This window comes from Nerophis ophidion, linkage group LG15 (assembly GCF_033978795.1).
Source record: "Nerophis ophidion isolate RoL-2023_Sa linkage group LG15, RoL_Noph_v1.0, whole genome shotgun sequence".
NCBI lineage: Eukaryota > Metazoa > Chordata > Actinopteri > Syngnathiformes > Syngnathidae > Nerophis > Nerophis ophidion.
Window position 1 is genome coordinate 8,550,638 of NC_084625.1, and position 21,312 is coordinate 8,571,949.

General features: G+C 41.0%; 1 protein-coding gene and 1 long non-coding RNA gene across 3 annotated transcripts in view; one reads left to right on the top strand and one right to left on the bottom strand.

Moving 5' to 3' along the window:
* Positions 1-3,239: 3,239 nt before the first annotated feature.
* fars2 (phenylalanyl-tRNA synthetase 2, mitochondrial) overlaps positions 3,240-21,312 on the bottom strand; it is a 41,731-nt gene continuing 23,658 nt past the window's right edge. For both annotated transcript variants that reach the window (XM_061921443.1, XM_061921444.1), the window contains exons 9-11: positions 7,331-7,491; positions 4,381-4,538; positions 3,240-3,488 (exon numbers count right to left, since the gene is read on the bottom strand). In XM_061921443.1, the coding sequence (XP_061777427.1) occupies positions 3,353-3,488; positions 4,381-4,538; positions 7,331-7,491 (455 nt within the window). In that variant the 3' untranslated portion in view covers positions 3,240-3,352. The remainder of the gene's footprint in view (positions 3,489-4,380; positions 4,539-7,330; positions 7,492-21,312) is intronic.
* LOC133569218 (uncharacterized) lies at positions 3,321-19,569 on the top strand. The gene is made up of 4 exons (XR_009809772.1): positions 3,321-4,574; positions 11,651-11,745; positions 11,847-12,156; positions 18,833-19,569. It is a non-coding gene; the product is annotated as an uncharacterized LOC133569218 (long non-coding RNA).

The window sequence follows — 21,312 nt, forward strand, 5'->3', positions numbered from 1 at the left end:
GTTGTGTGGTTGTATTACATCTTGTGCAATAAAGACAAGACAAACGAAGAAGTTTTATGAGCCTACATCCCTGGGATTATTACAATATATATTTCCGAATTGGTTCAACCGCCACCCGCCCGAGTCTTTTTAAAATCTATTTTTTCTTCATGTCACCCGCCCGACCCGCGGTTTATCCGCGGACTCTGCGGTTGTGACCGCAAACCCCGCATTTGTATTATATATCAATAATGAAATATTAACATTGCAACACATGCCAATACGGCTTTTTTAGTTTACTAAATTGCAATTTTAAATTTCCCGCGGAGTTTCTTGTTAAAAACGTCGCGTATGATGACGCGTGTTTGTGACGCCTCGGGTTGGAGGGGACATATTAGCCCAGCACCACTTGCGGCTAAAAGTCGTCTCTTTTCATCGCATAATTACACAGTAATTTGGACATCTGTGTTGCTGAATCTTTTGCAATTTGTTCAATTAATAATGGAGACGTCAAATTACAATGCTTTTGGTGGAAAGCGGTGGATTGCAGCTGCCTTTAGCAACCGAGACACAGCCTCCGTTTCTTTGTTTGTTGTGAAGCTTTAACACAGAGCGGTCAAGCGAACATGTTTCTCTACGACAACCAGCAAGTTTTTGGATGGGAAAATTGTGATATTAAGTCGACTTTACCGGAGACATCAGTGGATTATGGGACCTCCTGCAGCAGCTGTCAGCTTGGCTCCTCGGCTTCTCTGAGACACTGGCGTTCACCGCAGCCATCCGACTTTGAGGTATGACTTTACAATCTCACTAAAACACTATTAAAACATTAAGCAGATAAGGGGATCTTCCAGAATTATTCTAGTAAATGTGTCTAATTACATCTGAAACGGTCACACTGCCGCCGCCCGGAGCCGTTGCGTTTTCTTTTTTTTTTGTGCTTCAGTCTAACTTTCCTTATCCACAAATCTTTCATCCTCGCTCAAATTAATGGGGAAATCATCGCTTTCTCTGTCCGAATCACTTTTGCTGCTGAAGGCTCACATTATATACAATGTTCAGATGTGAGGAGCTACACAACCCGTGACGTCACGCGCACATCGTCTGCTACTTCTGGTACAGGCAAGGTTTTTTTATTAGCGACCAAAAGTTGCGAATTTTATCGTTGATGTTCTCTACTAAATCATTTCAGCAAAAATATGGCAGTATCGCAAAATGATCAAGTATGACACATAGAATGGACCTGCTATCCCCGTTTAAATAAGAAAATCTCATTTCAGTAGGCCTTTAAATGAACAAAACGTTTCAAAAAGGCCTCTCTTTTTTAACTTTCCTTCGACCCTCCCTGGAAAAAGTTTGATATCAGTAGGTTGAGCGATGTCTCGCTAGTAAATTGATTATCAATCAAGTATAATATTAGAAAAACACAAATTTGCTTAGTCAGCCATGACACTAAGCTAGCTTCAGTTAGCTTAGCATAAATTGACCTACAATAAACTGCTTTCAGCCTCTTTAATGAACAAAAAGTTTCAAAAAGGCCTATCTTTTTCAACTTTCCTTCGACCTTTGCTGGAAAATGTTTGATATCAGTAGGTTAAGCGATGTTTAGCTAGTAAATTGATTTTTAATCAATTATATTATTAGAAAAAAAACACAAAATTGCTTGGTCAGTCATGACACTAAGCTAGCTTCAGTTAGCTTAGCATAAATTGACCTACAATAAACTGCCTTCAGCCTCTTTAAGGAACAAAATGTATCAAAAAGATCTCCTTTTTTTAATTTTCCCTCGACCCTTGCTGGAAAAAATTTAACATCAATAGGTTTAGGGATGTCCAGCTCATAAATTGATTACTAATCAAGTATATTATTACAAAAAACACAAATTTGCTTAGTCAGCCATGACCCTAAGCTAGCTTCAGTTAGCTTAGCATAAATTGACCTACATTAAACTGTTTTCAGCCTCTTTAATAAACAAAAAGTTTCAAAAAGGCCTATCTTTTTCAACTTTCCTTCGACCTTTGCTGGAAAATGTTTGATATCAGTAGGTTAAGCGATGTTTAGCTAGTAAATTGATTTTTAATCAATTATATTATTAGAAAAAAAACACAAAATTGCTTGGTCAGCCATGACACTAAGCTAGCTTCAGTTAGCTTAGCATAAATTGACCTATAATACACTGCCTTCAGCCTCTTTAAGGAACAAAATGTATCAAAAAGGCCTTCCTTTTTTAATTTTCCCTCGACCCTTGCTGGAAAAAATTTAACATCAATAGGTTTAGGGATGTACAGCTCATAAATTGTTTACCAATCAATTATATTATTACAAAAAACACAAATTTGCTTGGTCAGCCATGACAATAAGCTAGCTTCAGTTAGCTTAGCATACATTGACCTACAATAAACTGTTTTCAGCCTCTTTAATGAACAAAAAGTTTCAAAAAGGCCTATCTTTTTCAACTTTCCTTCGACCTTTGCTGGAAAATGTTTGATATCAGTAGGTTAAGCGATGTTTAGCTAGTAAATTGATTTTTAATCAATTATATTATTAGAAAAAAACCACAAAATTGCTTGGTCAGCCATGACACTAAGCTAGCTTCAGTTAGCTTAGCATAAATTGACCTACAATAAACAGCCTTCAGCCTCTTTAAGGAACAAAATGTATCAAAAAGGCCTTCCTTTTTTAATTTTCCCGTGACCCTTGCTGGAAAAAAATTAACATCAATAGGTTTAGGGATGTCCAGCTCATAAATTGATTACTAATCAAGTATATTATTACAAAAAACACAAATTTGCTTAGTCAGCCATGACCCTAAGCTAGCTTCAGTTAGCTTAGCACAAATTGACCTACAATAAACTGCCTTCAGCCTCTTTAAGGAACAAAATGTATCAAAAAGGCCTTGCTTTTTTAATTTTCCCTCGACCCTTGCTGGAAAAAAATTTAACATCAATAGGTTTAGGGATGTACAGCTCATAAATTGTTTACCAATCAAGTATATTATTACAAAAAACACAAATTTGCTTGGTCACCCATGACAATAAGCTAGCTTCAGTTAGCTTAGCATACATTGAACCACATTGGACTGCTTTCAGCCTCCTTAATGAACAAAATGTATCAAAAAGCCCTCTTTTTATTAACTTTTGTTCGACCGTTGCTGGAAAAAGTTTGATATCAGTAGAAAAAGGTAACCACGGCAACCAAACCACACACACACACACGCACACGCACACACATATGCCAATCATGAGGTTGTCACAACTTGGTAATTGTTCGTCATTTTTATTATTGATTTGTAATGAAAAGTTTGAGAAACATCAAATTAAAGCAGGATTCTACCGGCAGATTCCGCGGCGTCCCTAATAAAGTGGCTCGCTCACTATCGAACCTCCACGCCCAGCTCGCTCTCGGCGCTGCGCTCGATCGTCTGGTGGACCAGGCCGACTTCCCGTTGGCTCAGCGTGCGCTCCGTGTGGCAGTAGACGATGCGGAAGCAGTGGCTCCGCCTCCCGCTCCTGCCAGACAAAAGACGGGGAGAAATCGGTCTCGACACTCCGCTTCTTCCTCCTCCTCCTCCTCCGCTGCCAGCAGCGTGTCAATTATTCAAGGTGGTTGTGTTCCAAATGTCACACAAAGACGAGTGAATGCGTTCCATGTGATCGACTCTGTCGTCCGTCAATAATTCATGTCTCCATTATCCTGAAGATCAATACCGGGACACCTGAATGCTGTACACGCTAAAGTATCCCGTGTTACAAACGTAGGTGTGGTCATGTGACTAGCCCATCATAACTGTGAATAATTCACGTGACATTTTCCCTCTCTGCTAATTGCTCGTTAAGAGCCCCACTTGACCTTTAATGAGCCTTTAAAGCGCCTCTGGTGGTCAGCCCCCCTCCCCTCCCCCTTTCGCCCCCCCGTGGGACATTGAACTACTTCCTGTCTCGGCAAGAAGCTCCCGCGTGTCAGGAAGTGCTCCTTCCTGTGTTAAAAGCCTCATCTGTGGAAGGGTCTGTCCATCCTGTGCAACGTGAGCCATCTCCGTGTCAGAAGTTCCCAGCAAAGTGGTTTAGATCCGGGCCTGAGAGGGTCCGTGGCGGTGTCGCGTGACAGCCAGTGGGAGGTAATGGCTCGTTAGCATTCCACAAATGTGCACTTAGTCTGAGTTATGATGTCAGAAGTGATTGTAATGTGATGACAACCCGACTCCTCCTGTTGCTCCGCCTACTTAAAATGATTGCCATAAGCTGGCCTGCTTGGCCACGCCCCCTTGCCCTCTCACACAAATATATTTTTTCTCTCTAAATGTCAAAACCATTTTTTTTATTTTTTTTAAATGTCACCTCCTTATTTGTCTCCTACATGCTTCCTTGCAGTGTGTGTGTGTGTGTGTGCACGGGCGCTTACTTTGGGTGCGTGAAGTCGTCCACCAGCGACACCCTCTCCACCAGGTCCCCGGCGATGGAGCGCACCAGCTCGTAGAAGTCGTTGGCGTCGAAGTGGCGCCCGTCCGCTGGCAGCCAGAAGGAAATGTCGTTGTGCAGGGGCGGATACTTGCTGAGGGCCTGACGGGCGCAAACAGGAAGTCGGGAACATAGACGGTCAGATGTGTTCACTTTTTGTCGCTAAGCATTCGGGGTGTGAATCTTTAAGCTCCTAACGATTCCATTCGATTCCTGGTGTAACTATTCGATTCAGAATCGATTCTCAGTTGAAACCGATTCTAGCAGTGTATTTGGTATTATAATTATAAGGAAACTTTTTCAAAACAGATTACAGGATAGAAAAGCTCCTTTTGTTGTATGGAGATGGCCTAAAAACATATTTAATTTTTTTTTTAATTTATATATGTATATATACATATATTTTTTATACATTTCATATGATGTGAATACAATTTTTTGAACACCCCCACAAGGGGTGTGAATCTTTGGGCACCAAACAATTTGATCTGATTCTGATTGCTGGGGTGACGATTAGATTCAGAATTAATTCTTGATTCAACACAATTGTCAATTCAAACCTATTCTTGTAATGTATTTTTTGGTATCATATTTAAACTTTTTCAAAACTGCACACAGGTTAGAAAAGCGCCTTTCGTTGCTTATAGATGGCCTAAAAACATTTTAAAAAATGTATTATAAAAAAGAAAAAAAATGTAAATACATTTTTTAAAATCATGAATCAATTTAGCCCTGCGATGAGGTGGCGTCTTGTCCAGGGTGTACCCCGCCTTCTGCCCGATTGTAGCTGAGATAGGCGCCAGCGACCCCCGCGACCCCGAAAGGGAATAAGCGGTAGAAAATGGATGGATGGATGGATGAATCAATTTAGAATCAAGATGAATAAGAACTGCGATTTTGATGTGAATATTTTTTTTTAAATCTTTGGGCACTTGACGATTCGATTTGATTCAGAATCGATTCTCGATTTAAACCGATTCTCGTAATGTATTTAGTATAATAATTCTAAAGAAAATTTTTCAAAACAGATTACAGGTTAGAAAAGCTTATTTTGTTGCATGAAGATGGCCTTAAATATATATATATATATATGTATTTTTTTTAATACATTTTATTAAAATCATGCATCGATTTAGAATCAGGTTGAATAAGAATAGCAATTCAGATATGAATCCATTTTTTTGCACACCTCTACTAGGGATGTGAATCTTTGGGCACCAAACGATTCGATTCAGAATTAAATCTCGATTCAACACAATTCTCAAATCCAACCGATTCTTGGAATGTATATTTTGGTAAAACGTTTTAAAAACTGCTTAAAGGTTAGAAAAGCTCCTTTTGTTGCTGATATTTTTAAAAATTGATTATGAAAAAAAAAATTTTTTTTGTTTTTTTTTTAAAACACATTTTTAATCATCATGAATCGATTCAGAATCGGGATGAACAAGAAATGCAAAATGGATGTAAATCTTTTTTTTTTTTAATGCACCCATGTCAGGGGTGTGAATCCTTGGCCACTTAACGATTCGATTTGATTCTGATTCTTGGGGTTACGATACTGTATGTATATTTTTTGATACATTTTAATAAAGTCTTAAATCAATTTAGAATTGGGATGAATCAGAATCACAATTCAGATGTGAATACATTTTTTGTACACCTCTACTAGGGGTGTGAAACTTTGGGCACCAAACGAGTCTATCCGATTCTGATTCCTGGGGACGGCGTGGCGGGGTTGGGAGAGTGGCCGTGCCAGCAACCTGAGGGTTCCTGGTTCGATCCCCACCTTCTACCAATATCGTCACGTCTGTTGTGTCCTTGAGCAAGACAATTCATCCTTGCTCCTGATGGGTGGTGGTTAGGGCCTTGCATGGCAGCTCCTGCCATCAGTGTGTAAATGTGTATGTGAAAGTGGAAATAGTGTCAAAGCGCATTGAGTACCTTGAAAGTAGAAAAGCGCTATACAAATATAACCCATTTACCATATACGATTCCATTCAGAATGAATTCTCAATTTAACACAATTCTCAATTCAAATTAATTCTTCAAATGTATTATTTGGGATAATAATTACAAATATTTTTTTCAAAATGGGTTACAGGTTAGACAAACTCCTTTCGTTGCTTATAGATGGCCTAAAATGCCTTTTTCAAAATGGATTCTAGTTGAATTTTTTTATAAATCAATAAAAAATGTTGACATTTTTTTACAAATTTTTTTAACATTATTAATACATTTTTTGTGCACCCTACTAAGTATTCAACCAGGTTGATTGCTATAATATGTGGTGATGTATCAACTAGGGGTGCACACATTTTTTTTTTTCCAAATCTGAATCGTGATTCATCCCGTTTCTAAATAGATCCATAATTTTCCAAAATCAAGAAGACATTTTTAGGTCATCTCCATGCAACAAAATGAGCTTTTCTAAGCTGTAATCTGTTTTGAAAATGTTTCTTTATAATTATTATCCCAAATAATACATTGCGAGAACTGGTTCGGATTAAGAATTGGTTCTAAATCGAATCGTCACCCGAGGAATCGAATCGTTAAGTGCCCAAAGATTTACATCCCTTGTATCAACCCTCTTGTTCCTGCTCTGTGTGTGTGTGTGTGTGTGTGTGTGTGTGTGTGTGTGTGTGTGTCACCAACACACAAACTTACACACACAACAGTTCCAATTGATTAGGTGTGTTTCACGGACCATCCAGACTTTAATGGGCAGAGGCGGAGAGGTGCAGCCCAGGAGAGGTGCACTGACCCTGGGCAGGAGATGAGCCATGATCCCCCTGGAGCCTCCAAGGAAGCTATTTCATCAATAACCTCCATCCTCCTCCTCCATCCTCTAACATGTCACAATCCCAGTGTGTAAAGAAAGAGAAAGTGTTCTCTACCTGGAAGCGGATGGCCTGGTGGATGTCGTCCACTCGAAACTGCTGGAGGAAGCGCTCGTTTTGGCTCCAGAAGACCCTGATGTCGGGGATGTCGTAGAGGACCATGGCCAGCCTCTCCAGGCCCAGTCCGAACGCCCAGCCCAGCTTGTTGTCGGCGCCGGCTGGAACGACACCACACCACGTCATCGGCGATTTTGCGTATAAAAAGGTCAGAGGTGGTGGACATCCCGTTACATGAGCAGGAAGTGCCCCGTCCCTTGCATCCAATCAGGAGACGAGGAATGTGCTTTCTATGCTAATGAGCGCCGCGGGTCGACGGGTCCAACGAGACGGAATAAATCTTCACTTGGAGAAAAAGCAATCAGCGCGTGACTGCTCATTCACTCTTCATCCCCCCTGCCTCCTCTTCCTCACTTCTCAGCAGCTCTTCAAGTCAAACTGACGCCTTTTCCTCACGTCTGAAAATTAAAGTTCTTGTGTTAGATCACTGCTTACTAAAGACGACGGTGGTTTCTCTGCTAATTAGATTTGCGGCGAGTAAATGTATGCGGTGATTAGGCGCCATGATTACAGAGACGGCCATGACAGCAAACTCTTAATTAGACACAAACGACCAGAGAAGACGTGTCCGCCATGTTTTTCCTTCTTCGCCAACATCCCCTTTATCTCCAACAAGACATCAGTTCCAATGCATCTCGCTCACATCCATCACCATGAGCACACCTGAATGGATTATTGGCTAGCACCTTGATTTATGGACGAGAAGACTACCAAGAGACAAAAAGTTCCACCAACACCTTGGACTTGTGAGGGCCACAGTTTGGATGCTCCATGCGAGCACTGTTCTCCATCAATCACACAGCCAGCAAAACTTTGAATTAGTGATGAAGAAGACATCAATTATGCAGAGTCGTTAGTAACCAGGCAACAGGAGGCTGCTAATTGATCCGTCCATGTGTGACTTTCAGTGCAGGTGCAAGTACGCCATCCCCACGGCCTTAACCGCACGTGCAGGCAGCGTGAGCCTGCAGGCCGGATCAAATTAGCGGTGGATTAGCGGCCAGCGCTGGGAGTCAGGAGGCGGAGCTAGTCACGGCTTAACCACCTGACCCGGAGTTTAGTTCGAGTTAAAGCACTTTGATGTCTACTCCGCCATTCGGACCCTGAAGGCCGGCGCGGATTAAAGAAAGATGGCGGAAGTGGGCGGAGGAGGTGAAGACGAATCTGATTGGATTCTGGGCTGCTTGTGGGATGTGCAACTTGGAATGTGAACAGGAAGTAGGAGAGTTATGGTGTGAACAGGAAGTAAATGTCAGAGGCTAAGGCAGGGGTAGGGAACCTATGGCTCTAGAGCCAGATGTGTCTCTTTTGATGACTAAATATGGCTCTCAGATAATTATATTTATATAGCGCTTTAATTTAGTGGCTCAAAGCGCTTTACAAAGTGACACCAAATATCTAAGATACATTTAAACCAGTGTGGGTGGCACTGGGGGCAGGTGGGTAAAGCGTCTTGCCCAAGGACACAACGGCAGTGACTAGGATGGCGGAAGCGGGAATCGAACCTGGAACCCTCAGGTTGCTAGCACGGCCACTCTCCGAACCGAGCTATGCCAAGTAACCGTGTAATACTCTTCCATATCAGTAGGTGGCAGTCGGTAGCTAATTGCTTTGTAGATGTGGGAAACCGGGAGGCAGGGTGCAGGTAAAAAGGTGTCTAATGCTTAAACCAAGGGTAGGGAACCTATGGCTCTAGAGCCGGATGACTGCATCTGGCTCTCAGATAAATCTTAGCTGACATTGCTTAACACGATAAGTAATGAATAATTCCGCTGGTAATCACAGTTTCAAAAATAACGTTCAAATTATAAAACATTCTCATGCATTTTAATCCAACCGTCCGTTTTCTACCGCACCTCTTCAAAATGTCGCATTAATGGTAAGAAGTATTATATTTATTATCGGTTAACTTTTAGAATAACAATGTTGTTAAAAAGAATAAGAGACGTATTATACTCTACAAATGTTGGTCATACTTAAAAATGCACGCATTTAGTTGGATTCAGTGTTGAAAAATGGCTCTCACGGAAATACATTTTGAAACATTTGGCTTTCATGGCTCTCTCAGCCAAAAAGGTTCCCGACCCCTGGGCTAAGGTGTTTACATGGAGTTGATGCCACAGTTTTGAATGTAAACAGGAAGTATTGACGTCAGTTTAAAGGTGGAAACTGGAAGTATGAGAGCTTAACATGTACATAAGACATACTCCTAAATGTAAACAGGAAGTACAAATCAATTTGTCAGATTTTAGAACGTAAAAAAAAAGTAGATGTTGGAGTATAAAGTTTAAACCGGAAGTATAGATGTCAGTTTGAGGTGGAAACTGGAAGTATAAGTAAGAGCTTAACATGTAAATTAGAAGTAAATAAATGTAAACAGGAAGTAGATGTCAGAGCTTAGACTGTAAGCAGGAAGTAGAAGTACGATCTTAACAGGTAACTAAGATGTACTCTTAAATGTAAACAGAAAGTACGAGTCAATATGTCGGATCTTGGAATGTAAACAAGAAGTAGATGTCAGAGATTAGAATGTAAACAGAAAGTGTATGTCAGAATTTTTCAATGTAAACAGGAAGTACATGTCCAAGCTTTGTGTGTTTAAAAAGGAAGCAGATGTCAGAACTTAACATGTAAATAAGTCCAGACTTTTAAAAATGTAGTCAGGAAGTAGATCCATCCATCCATTTTCTACCGCTTGTCCCATTCGGGATTGCGGGGGGTGCTGAAGCCTATCTCAGGAAGTAGATATAAATAAATAAAATAAATGGGTTGTACTTGTATAGCGCTTTTCTACCTTCAAGGTGACAAAGCGCTTTGACACTACTTCCACATTTACCCATTCACACACACATTCACACACTGATGGAGGGAGCTGCCATGCAAGGCGCCAACCAGCACCCATCAGGAGCAAGGGTGAAGTGTCTTGCTCAGGACACAACGGACGTGACGAGATTGGTTCTAGGCGGGATTTGAACCAGTGACCTTCGGGTTGCGCACGGCCACTCTCCCACTGCGATATTAGAGCTTATAATGTAAACACAAAGTAGGAGTAAGCACTTAACATCTACACACAAAGTAAATGAAAACAGGAGGTACAAGTCAGCGTTCAACAGTGTAGACAGGAAAGATGTCAGATCTTAGAATGTAAACAGGAAGTAGATGTCAGAACTTAGTGTAAACAGGAAGTTGAAGTAAGAGCTTAACATTTAAATAAGAAATACACAAATGTAAACAGGAAGTAGATGTCAGATCTTGGAATGTGAGCAGGAAGTAAAAGTACGATCTAACATGTAAATAAGATGTACTCTAAAATGTAAACAAGAAGTACAAATCAATATGTCAGATTTTAGTAGATGTTGCAGCTTACAGTGTAAACAGGAAGTAGATGTCAGAGCTTAACGTGTGCTTAAGTCCAGACTTTTAAATGTCAACAGGAAGTAGATGTCAGAGTTTATAAAGTAAACAATAAGTAGCAGTAAGCACTTAACGTGTTAATACAAATTAATGTAAACAGGAAGTACAAGTCAGCATTGAACAGTGTAGACAGGAAATACATCAGATTTTAGATTGTAAACAGGAAGTAGAAGTGAGAGCTTAACATTTAAATAAGAATTTGATGTTAGATATAGTGTAAATATGAAGTAGATGTTCTAAGATAGCAGAGTAAACAGGAAGTATATGCCAGAGTTTAGAATGTAAGGAGGAAGTAGAAGTGATATTTTAACATGTAAATAAGAAGTTGATGTTAGATTTTAGAGCTTAGAATGTAAACAGGAAGTAGAAGTCTGTGCTTAGATTGACGAGGCCCCCAAGTTACATCTTGCTGCTGTGCTCTCCAGCTGTGTCACATCTGTTCACCGTGACATTCAGGAAGTGGAGGAGGCCGCATCACATTTAACCCCTCGCTGTCTCCATATGGAGAGGGGATAAACGCTGTCCTCTCCAGACTACAAAATGGATAATGAGACAAGAAAACCGCAGCAACGGCGGCAGAAGGAAATCCTCCCAAGTCTAAAACACCTCAGCAAACACTCATGTGCTCAACGTGCTCCAGGGCCGCCCGCCTCTCCATCTGTCCGCCACAAACACGGGCAGCGTTGAAGCGTTCCTCCAGGAGCCCTTACTGCAATGTGCTCGCTTTCAAGGAGTCGTCCTTTGCTCACAGCTAGCTGGCAGTAGCAGCTAACATTGCTATTTGACAGTGAATGACACTTGATTGGAAACAAACTTGTTACACTTTGTCTGCTTCTTTTTCTGCAGTAATGCCAACAAGAATGACACCCAGGTCATCATCTGGACTCTGAATCAAGTTTGTCCTCCACTTCCTGTTACGAAGACATGTGCCCTCCTCGCAGGTAAGCAGCGAGAACTCCTCCAAGTAGGTCTAAAAGACGACTCTACCACCTTGTCGACAACCACCACCCTCGTCTTCATTATCATCTCATTGTTTTCACAGTCTCCACCCGCCCACCACGTCCCAGGGGGGACATCAAACGCTGCTGCTGAGGTAGACGTCTTCAAACACTGCGCTCATTAAGCTGAGGTGATGTCTTCATTGCTGTAATCGCATTACTTTGCGACTGGAGGAACACGCACGCACACACATAGTTGAGTCAGACGTGCACAGATGGACACATTCAGCATCAGATGTGGCTTGAGGGTGAGGATGACGACGCTGACAGAGCGGGATGAAGAAGATGACGGGGGAGGAAGGTCATGATGGCGAGGATGATGAAGACGGTGATGTCATGCAGTCCTGACAACAGGTGCGCGTAGGGATGTAATGGTAAACGCTATAATGAAAAATCGCGGTAAAATTCCAGACGGTTAGTAATACCGTTTACATTTTTTTTCTCGAGAAAACGTCATTTATTCAAGCATTTGAGGCAATACAGACTTTGCTTTGAAAATGTACCCTCCGAGTTAAAGGCCTACTGAAATGAGATTTTCTTATTTAAACGGGGATAGCAGGTCCATTCTATGTGTCATACTTGATCATTTCGCGATATTGCCATATTTTTGCTGAAAGGATTTAGTAGAGAACATCGACAATAAAGTTTGCAACTTTTGGTCGCTAATAAAAAAGCCTTGCCTGCACCGGGAGTAGCAGACGATGTGCGATTGATGTCACAGGTTGTGGAGCTCCTCACATCCTCACATTGTTTACAATCATGGCCACCAGCAGCAAGAGCGATTTGGACCGAGAAAACGACAATTTCCCCATTAATTTGAGCGAGGATGAAAGATTTGTGGATGAGGAAAGTTTGAGTGAAGCACTAGGAAAAAAAAAAAGCTGAGTGCAGTGGGATCGATTCAGATGTTATTAGACACATTTACTAGGATAATTCTGGAAAATCCCTTATCTGCTTATTGTGTTAATAGTGTTTTAGTGAGATTATAAAGTCATACCTGAAAGTCGGAGGCAGTGTTAATTTTGTTGACGAAAAATTTTCGTCATAGTTATCGTCAACGACCTTTTTTTTCTGACTAAAACGAGACAATAACTAAATAAAAAATAATTTACGTGGCCTAAGACGATGACGGGGTGTATTGACATATTCGTCAACGAATAAAAACCAGACGAAAAATCGGAACTCATTTCGTTAGGAAGAGGCGGGAGGAGTTGGGAAGAGAACCAATCAGAGCGACGTGGTAAGGAAGTTACGTAAACGTAGTTTGCGTTTGAGACTGACCCGGGAATGCGCTGCAGAAGACAACATGTCAACAACGCCGGGGAAGAAGAGGAGAGAGGACATATGGGGAAATTTTATATTTGACGTCAAAGATAAGACGCAGTGTAAGAAATACAGCGCGAGGATTACGGGGAAAAACACAACAAACTTGAAGCGACATTTACAGTGGAATCACTCCGAAATCCCCACACAGGTAAGCATTTTCCACAACATACAACTCACTCGACGTTATCCCGTTTATTACACGGCTTACTCGTGAAATACTAAATTTGAGACATGATTTTCATCAAAATACGACTTATATCGGTGATTTTTCCGCTGTTTTGCTTTGACTTTCAGAAATTGAAGGGAAAGTTTACATATTACCCTTTAGTCGACTAAATCTACTGTAGTTTTCGTCGACTATAATCTTATGATATTTCGTCAACTAAAACTAGACTAAAACAAAAACAATTTAAATAACTAAATCATGACTAAAACTAAATTACATTTTAGTCAAAAGACTATGACTAAAACTAAATCAAATTTTGATGTCAAAATTAACACTGGTCGGAGGGCTGCTGTGACCGCCAGTGTCTCTGAGAGAAGCCAATGGAGGAGCCAAGATGACAGCTGCTGCAGGAGGACGCTAACTCCGCACAAGTCTCCGGTAAGAACCGACTTAATATCACCATTTTCTCATCCAAAAACTTGCTGGTTGACATGTGGTATAGAAACATGTTTGCTAAAGCTTCACAGCAAACACAGAAACACCTGCTGTGTTTCGGTTGCTAAAGGCAGCTGCAATCCACCGCTTTCCACCAACAGCATTCTTATTTATAGTCTCCATTATTATTTGAACAAATTGCAAAAGATTCAGCAACACAGATGTCCAAAATACTGCGTAATTATGTGATGAAAAGAGACGACTTTTAGCCATAAGTGGTGCTGGGCTAATATGTGCGCTACAACCAATAACGTCACAAACAAGCGTCATCATTCCGCAACGTTTTCAACAAGAAACTCCGTTGGAAATTTAAAATTGCAATTTAGTAAACTAAAAAGGCCGTATTGGCATGTGTTGCAATGTTAATATTTCATCATTGATATATAAACTATCAGACTGCGTGGTCGCTAGTAGTGGCTTTCAGTAGGCCTTTAAGGGAGTCGATCGCTTCGTTTCACCTCATTTCATCTGCTTCTACTTCCGTGGAGTCTCGGTGTGCGTTTAAGAGCGCAATGCTGGTGGAGGTGAAACATATTTGATGCTGCAGTTTGATTTTGAACGTGCAACTAGCGTCCTTCCGTCAGCTGCTGGGACTGAGAGTTAGCATGCAGCAGGCGATGTGTCGGGAACGTTGCCACAACTTTTTTGTTTGGTTAATAGTATGCTCACTCGTCTTTTAATTAAACCGCTAACTTTGTCAGCGTTTCAATGACATCAATACTAGTTAAAATGCGTTGTCATTTCATCGAATTGAACGCAGACTGAGTTGTCGGTGAGTCACAAAGATTGTGTATTAGATGTGAGAAGTATCACTCTGTTTATTTTTGTTGGGCAAACTGTTTCACTGAAGTACGTGGTTATTTTTTGTTTGTTTGTTTTATGCCCTTTTTGTCATACATTTTGTTTTTTTTAATCACAAACACACAATATGCAGAATATTCTCCCAAAAATATTTCAAAGTGTAACATTTTACGTGAAGTAATTGGAGCCTTAAATAGGTCAATAATACATACCATTGATTTTGATGTTTTTTTTTACTATAACAATAAAATAAAATCCCACTCAAATGATTCAGGTTACAAAAGTGCCCTGCGCATAAAACTCTTAAAAAAAGAACTCCTACATATACGTATATATATATTTTTTTACTTTCAACTCTTAAATCTCTAGTTCACCTTAAGGTCTATCTGCCGATTTGTTTTTATAAAAATCTTTAAAAAAAATTTGTATGCCAATTTTGTCAAAACAAATGTTTTTCATGACAAACACAAAATATGCTACATTTTCTCCCAAAAATATTCCAAAGTGTAACATTTGACGTGAAGTAAGGTCAATAATACATACCATTTATTTTGATGTATTATTATTTTTTTAACAATAACAATAAAAAACAATCCCACTAAAATTATTCAGGATCCAAAATTTCCCTACGCATGAAACTCTTAAAAAATAACTCATAAATAATTTCCTTTTTTTAAATTTAAAGTCTTACGTTTCTAGTTATATGCCGCCAATTATATGTTTTAAAAAAACGTTTTAAATGTTTTTTGTCAACATGTGTTTCATGACAAACACAAAATATGCAACATTTTCTCCCACAAAAATATTTCAAAATGGAATATTTGATGTCAAGTAATTGGAGCCTTGAATTGGTCAATAATTCATCCATCCATCCATTTCTACCCCTTGTCCCCCTCGAGGTGGCGGGGGAGCTAAAGCTTATCCCAGCTGTAACATTGATTTTGATTCATTATTATTTTTGAGCTATGACAATAAAAAAAAAAAAATCCCACTAAAAGTATTTGGGATCCAAAGTGTTAAAAATAAGTCATCAATCCATCCATCCATGTTCTATTTTTTATTTTATTTTACTTTCAACTCTTAAATCTCCAGATCAACCTCAGATCTATCCATCCATTTTTCTACCGCTTATTCCCTTTGGGGCCGCGGGGGGCGCTGGTGCCTATCTCAGCTACAATTGGGCGGAAGCCGAGGTACACCCTGGACAAGTCGCCACCTCATCGCAGAACCAACACAGATAGACAGACAACATTCACACTCACATTCACACACTAGGGACCATTTAGTGTTGCCAATCAACCTTTTTGATCATTTAACTTTTTTTTACGGCAAACACACAAAACATGCAAAATTTTCTTAAAACAAGATTTCAAAGTGGAAGTGGAATAATAAATGTGAAGTAATTGGAGCCTTAAATAGTTTAACAAGTCCCAACAACATTAATTTTGATTCAATATTATTTTTAAAGAATAAAACAGCCTGAATGGTCACTTTGTGTTATCAGAGTTCGCATTGCAACGTTTTCTCATTCCATTTCACCTGTTTGCTCTTTCATTCCACTTTTTTATGTTTTTTTTGTAAAAGTATTTTAAGAATGTGCAGCCGCGGGGCTTTAAAACATTAGCTGCGGGCCGCAAATGGCCCTCAGGCCACACTTTGGACACGTTGACGTAAATGATTGTCTTTCAAAAACGTCAATGTGCTAACATCCCCAATGCGAGTCACGTAGAGTGACGCGTGTTCTTCTTCTGGCACGACGTTTGACGAGCATCAGACTTGCGACGCCGCATGACAAATGGCGAGTGTGAGTCTGAGACAACACAGCTGCCAGAAAGAGCCAGCGAGCGTGTCAGGATTTGTCCAGCTTGGATGATGTCATCAGAGGGATTTGAGGCGTGATGAAAGCTCACTCCGCGTTTCATCTTTTTCCACAAAAATGATCCCCGGACCGGATTCAGCTCGCAACATGTCAACACTTCCTGCGATCACACCGAGACCTCCAACGGCAAACTAACTACTTGTTTTCACGTGCGAGAGCGCGGCACTATTTATGGGGGTGTTGGAATATTCATGAGTCGCAACGTCGAGCCGCGTCGTGACCAAACACGGCGCCACAATGCGCTGATGCGAACGGCTAGGCCTGGCATAACCATGGAAAGAATGGCAAATACAACGTTTAGAGCAGGGGTCACCAACCTTTTTGAAAGCAAGAGCTACTTCTTGGGTACTGATTAATGCCAACGGCTACCAGTTTGATACACACTTAAATAAATTGCCAGAAATAGCCAATTTACTCAATTTACCTTTAATAAATAAATCTATATATATATAAAAAAAATGGGTATTTCTGTCTGTCATTCCGTCGTACATTTTTTTTTCCTTTTACAGGTTTTTTTGTAGAGAATAAATAATGAAAAAAAAAAACACTTAATTGAACGGTTTAAAAGAGGAGAAAACACGAAAAAAATTACATTTTGAAACATAGTTTATCTTCAATTTCAACTCTTTAAAATTCAAAATTCACCCCAAAAAAATTAAGAGAAAAACTAGCTAATTTGAATGTTTTTGTAAAAATTTAAAAAATAATTTATGGAATGAAGTGAATTATATTTATATAGCGCTTTTTCTCTAGTGACTCAAAGCGCTTTACATAGTGAAACCCAATATCTAAGTTACATTTAAACCAGAGTGGGTGGCACTGTGAAGAGGTGGGTAAAGTGTCTTGCCCAAGGACACAACGGCAGTGACTAGGACGGCGGACGCGGGAATCGAACCTGCAACCCTCAAGTTGCTGGCACGGCCACTCTACCAACGAAGCTATACCGCCCCATGGAACATCATTAGTAATTTTTCCTGATTAAGAATAATTTTAGAATTTTGATGACATGTTTTAAATAGGTTAAAATCCAATCTGCATTTTGTTAGAATATATAACAAATTGGATCAAGCTATATTTCTAACAAAGAGAAATCATTATTTCTTCTAGATTTTCCAGAACAAAAATTTTAAAAGAAATTCAAAAGACTTTGAAATAAGATTTAAATTTGATTCTAAAGATTTTCTAGATTTGCCCGAATTTTTTTTTTAAAGAAATATTTCACAAATATTCTTCCTCGAAAAAACAGAAGCTAAAAGGAAGAATTCAATCAAAATGTATTTATTATTCTTTACAATAAAAAATAAATTTACTTGAACATTGATTTAAATTGTCAGGAAAGAAGAGGGAGGAATTTAAAAAGTAAAAAGGTATATTTGTTTAAAAAGCCTAAAATAATTTTTAAGGTTTTATTTTTTTCTAAAATTGTCTTTCTGAAAGTTATAAGAAGCAAAGTAAAAAAAATAAATGAATATATTCAAACAAGTGAAGACCAAGTCTTTAAAATATTTTCTTGGATTTTCAAATTCTATTTGAGTTTTGTCTCTCTTAGAATTAAAAATGTCGAGCAAAGCCAGACCAGCTTGCTAGTAAATAAATACAATTTTAAAAATAGAGGCAGCTCACTGGTAAGTGCTGCTATTTGAGCTATTTTTAGAACAGGCCAGCGGGCGACTCATCTGGTCCTTACGGGCGACCTGGTGCCCGCGGGCACCGCGTTGGTGACCCCTGCTTTAGATAGAAGTCAGCATCAGACGTCAAAGTGTTTTGGTGTGTGTGTCTGCGCAGACACCGCCAAGCCCCGCCCCCCACTCTTGTTTGTTATGGGCCACACCGGCCTGCTGAGATGGATCGCTGCACAAACAAATGTTTGCTCTGCCCTTCGCGAACCCCTGAGAGACACACACACACACACAGACACACACCGCTGCTTTTACATTGGATTGAACTGTTGCACACTCACTGAGAGATGTTTTAAAGAGACTACATTAGTATTTTTAGACTGGTCTCTTTCTTTTTAAAGACTGCTCTTGATACTGTGTGTGTGTGTGTGTGTGTGTGTGTGTGTGTGTGTGTGTGTGTGTGTGTGTGTGTGTGTGTGTGTACCAGCTGGCCACCAGTCCATGCGCCCACTGGGAGTACTGGGGGTGTTAGGGAGGCAGACAGAGTGAGGGATGATGGAGGTGGAATTGGAATGGGAATGTCGGGATAAAAGGGATGCACAGATGGGGGAGGGAGGGGCCAAGAGAGCTGTCAGTCACACAGGGGTCAGGGGTCAAGAGAAGGCGGGTCTTTACAAGCCCCAAAACATAGCAGAGGAGAAAGGTGGCCACGCTTCATTTTCACCTCTTCTCTCTCTCCCATAGTGCCACCTTTGTCATCCCTCCATCCTGGGAGGGGGGCGGAGCTATGAGGATGAAAGCGCTGACTCAGCAAGAAGAATTGAAAAAAAAACAACAACAACAAAAAACAAAGAAAAGAGAAGCGACGCAAAGCCCCGCAGGGGTGACGTCGGACGCCGTTTAATGAGAGAAGGATGGAGGTAGGGAGGAAGGGGTCACATGATTTATTCAAAAGGGGGGATTAAGATGGAAAGCAAGCACCTGAACACCACCACACACACACACACACACACACACACACACACGCACACACACACACACAGTCCCAGAGGGCCTGGGGCGACAGCTTTGAGAGGCTGTTAATTGTCACCAACACGACTTTAATCAGATTTCAGTAGCCACACACACACACACACACACACACACACAATATCCCGCCGGCACGTGCCTGCCCCCTTGTGTCCCGTGGGGTGTGTGTAAATCAGGTTTTTGGGCGAGGGGGTGTGGCCATTAGCACAAGTCCCATATGTTGGGAGGGGAAACCCGTGGGACACACAAGTGTCTTCGTGCACACACATTCATTTAACATGTGTGTGTGTGCGTGTGTGTGTAAGCTGATGAATTAATAAACGGAGAAGAAGAAATAGACTCTCTCTCTCTCTCTTTCCATCTCTCTCTCTCTCTACCACACCCTCCATCCGTGAATTAATGAAGATGTAAAATTTTTCCTTCATCCCTCCTCCTCCTCACCCATCCATCACGTCCTCCCCTCCTCTATCATCACTCTTTTTGCTCCCTAACTCCATCTCTTTCCTTTGTCCTCCGCTGAGCCCCCCGCGTCCCCCCACCCACCTCCCACTGAGCCCCAGGCAACACATATGGTGGTCACACCATTAAATAACACACACGCCAACAACCGGTGTCCTGTGTTGCCACTGGTCCTCCATCCTGCCTCTCTCTCTCTCTCTCTCTCTCACTCACTCTCGTCACCACACTGGCTCCTATGCTCTCTCGCCCCTTGCTTTTTTACCCCTCCCCTTGCTCGCTATTGTCTCGAATGCTCTTCTCCAGAAATATTGGACAGAGAGCAAAAAAAGGAGGGGTGTTAAATGTGGCGCGTTACCAGGGCAACCAGCCACACTGCCGCAGTGGAAATGTAGGGGAGGTGGAGCGGGTGAGGAGAGTTGAGAGGGAAGTGGTGTGTGTGTTTGGGTTTATGAACACACTCCTGTGTATGAGTGACAGTTATAATTAGTTCGCAAAGCTAGTTTGTGTAAAATAATACATGTATATCCAGTTGAACTCCTTCTCCACAAGTTTCTTTGACTGTCTAAATGTGTCATGACGCGCGGCAGTGGCGTGATGGGCGTGTTCTCCCCCTGTCTGAAACAATCTATTATTGATTGGAACAAGCAGTGGGCCAGTAGAGCGAGGCGGTACAACTTTGTTCAGCTGGCGAAAGCGGCGAGTTCTCCGTTTAGCGCGAGAGGACGCGACGGGCGCACTCGCTCAATGAGTGGACAGGCGTTTGTGGGCGTGGTTAAGACCCCAGTGACGTGGCAACGAGCCAATCAAGTCAGTGCGCCGGTAGGAATGTCCATGATTTGACAAATTCATGCATTGCTTGGGTTTCGGTTGAAAGTTCCTTCGTCATGCAAAAATGACTTTTTCATGACGTAATCACAGTGATATGTGTCACTCGCTCAGACCTGGGCAAATTAAGGCCCGGGGGCCACATGTGGCCCGTTAAGATTTTCAATCTGGCCCGCTAGACTTTCCCAAAATTATTTTTTAGATCTTTAAAGGGGAACATTATCACAATTTCAAAAGGGTTAAAAACAATAAAAATCAGTTCCCAGTGGCTTGTTGTATTTTTTTAAAATGTTTTTCAAAATTTTACCGGTCTCGGAATATCCCTAAATAAAGCTTTAAAGTGCCTTATTTTCGCTCTCTGCGAAGACACTGGCCATTTCCCTGTGACGTCACACAGTGCTGCCAATGTAAACAAATAATGTGAATACCACAGCAAGATATAGTGTCATTAGCTCGGATTCAAACTCGGATTTCAGCGACTTAAGCGATTCAACAGATTACGCATGTATTTAAACAGATGGTTGGAGTATGAAAGTATTGAAGAAGAAATTGAAGCTATTGAGCGAATAGCTATTGACGCTATTCATAGCCATAGCATGGCCGAATAGCTGCGTTAGCATCGCCGGTAAAATGTGCGGACCAAACGATCAGGACTTTCGCATCTTTTGACACGGGAGCTACTTAAATCCGTCGATTGGTAAGTGTTTTTTTCGCATTAAATGTGGGTGGAAGGAAACGTAATATAGTTGCAAATGCATCTACAGGTTATCCATACATCTCTGTGCCATGTCTGCTTTAGCACCGCCGGTAAATAGCATGTTAGTATCGATTAGCATAGCATGTTAGCATCGATTAGCTGGCAGTCAACATCAACAAAACTCACCTTTGTGATTTCGTTGACTATCGTTGCA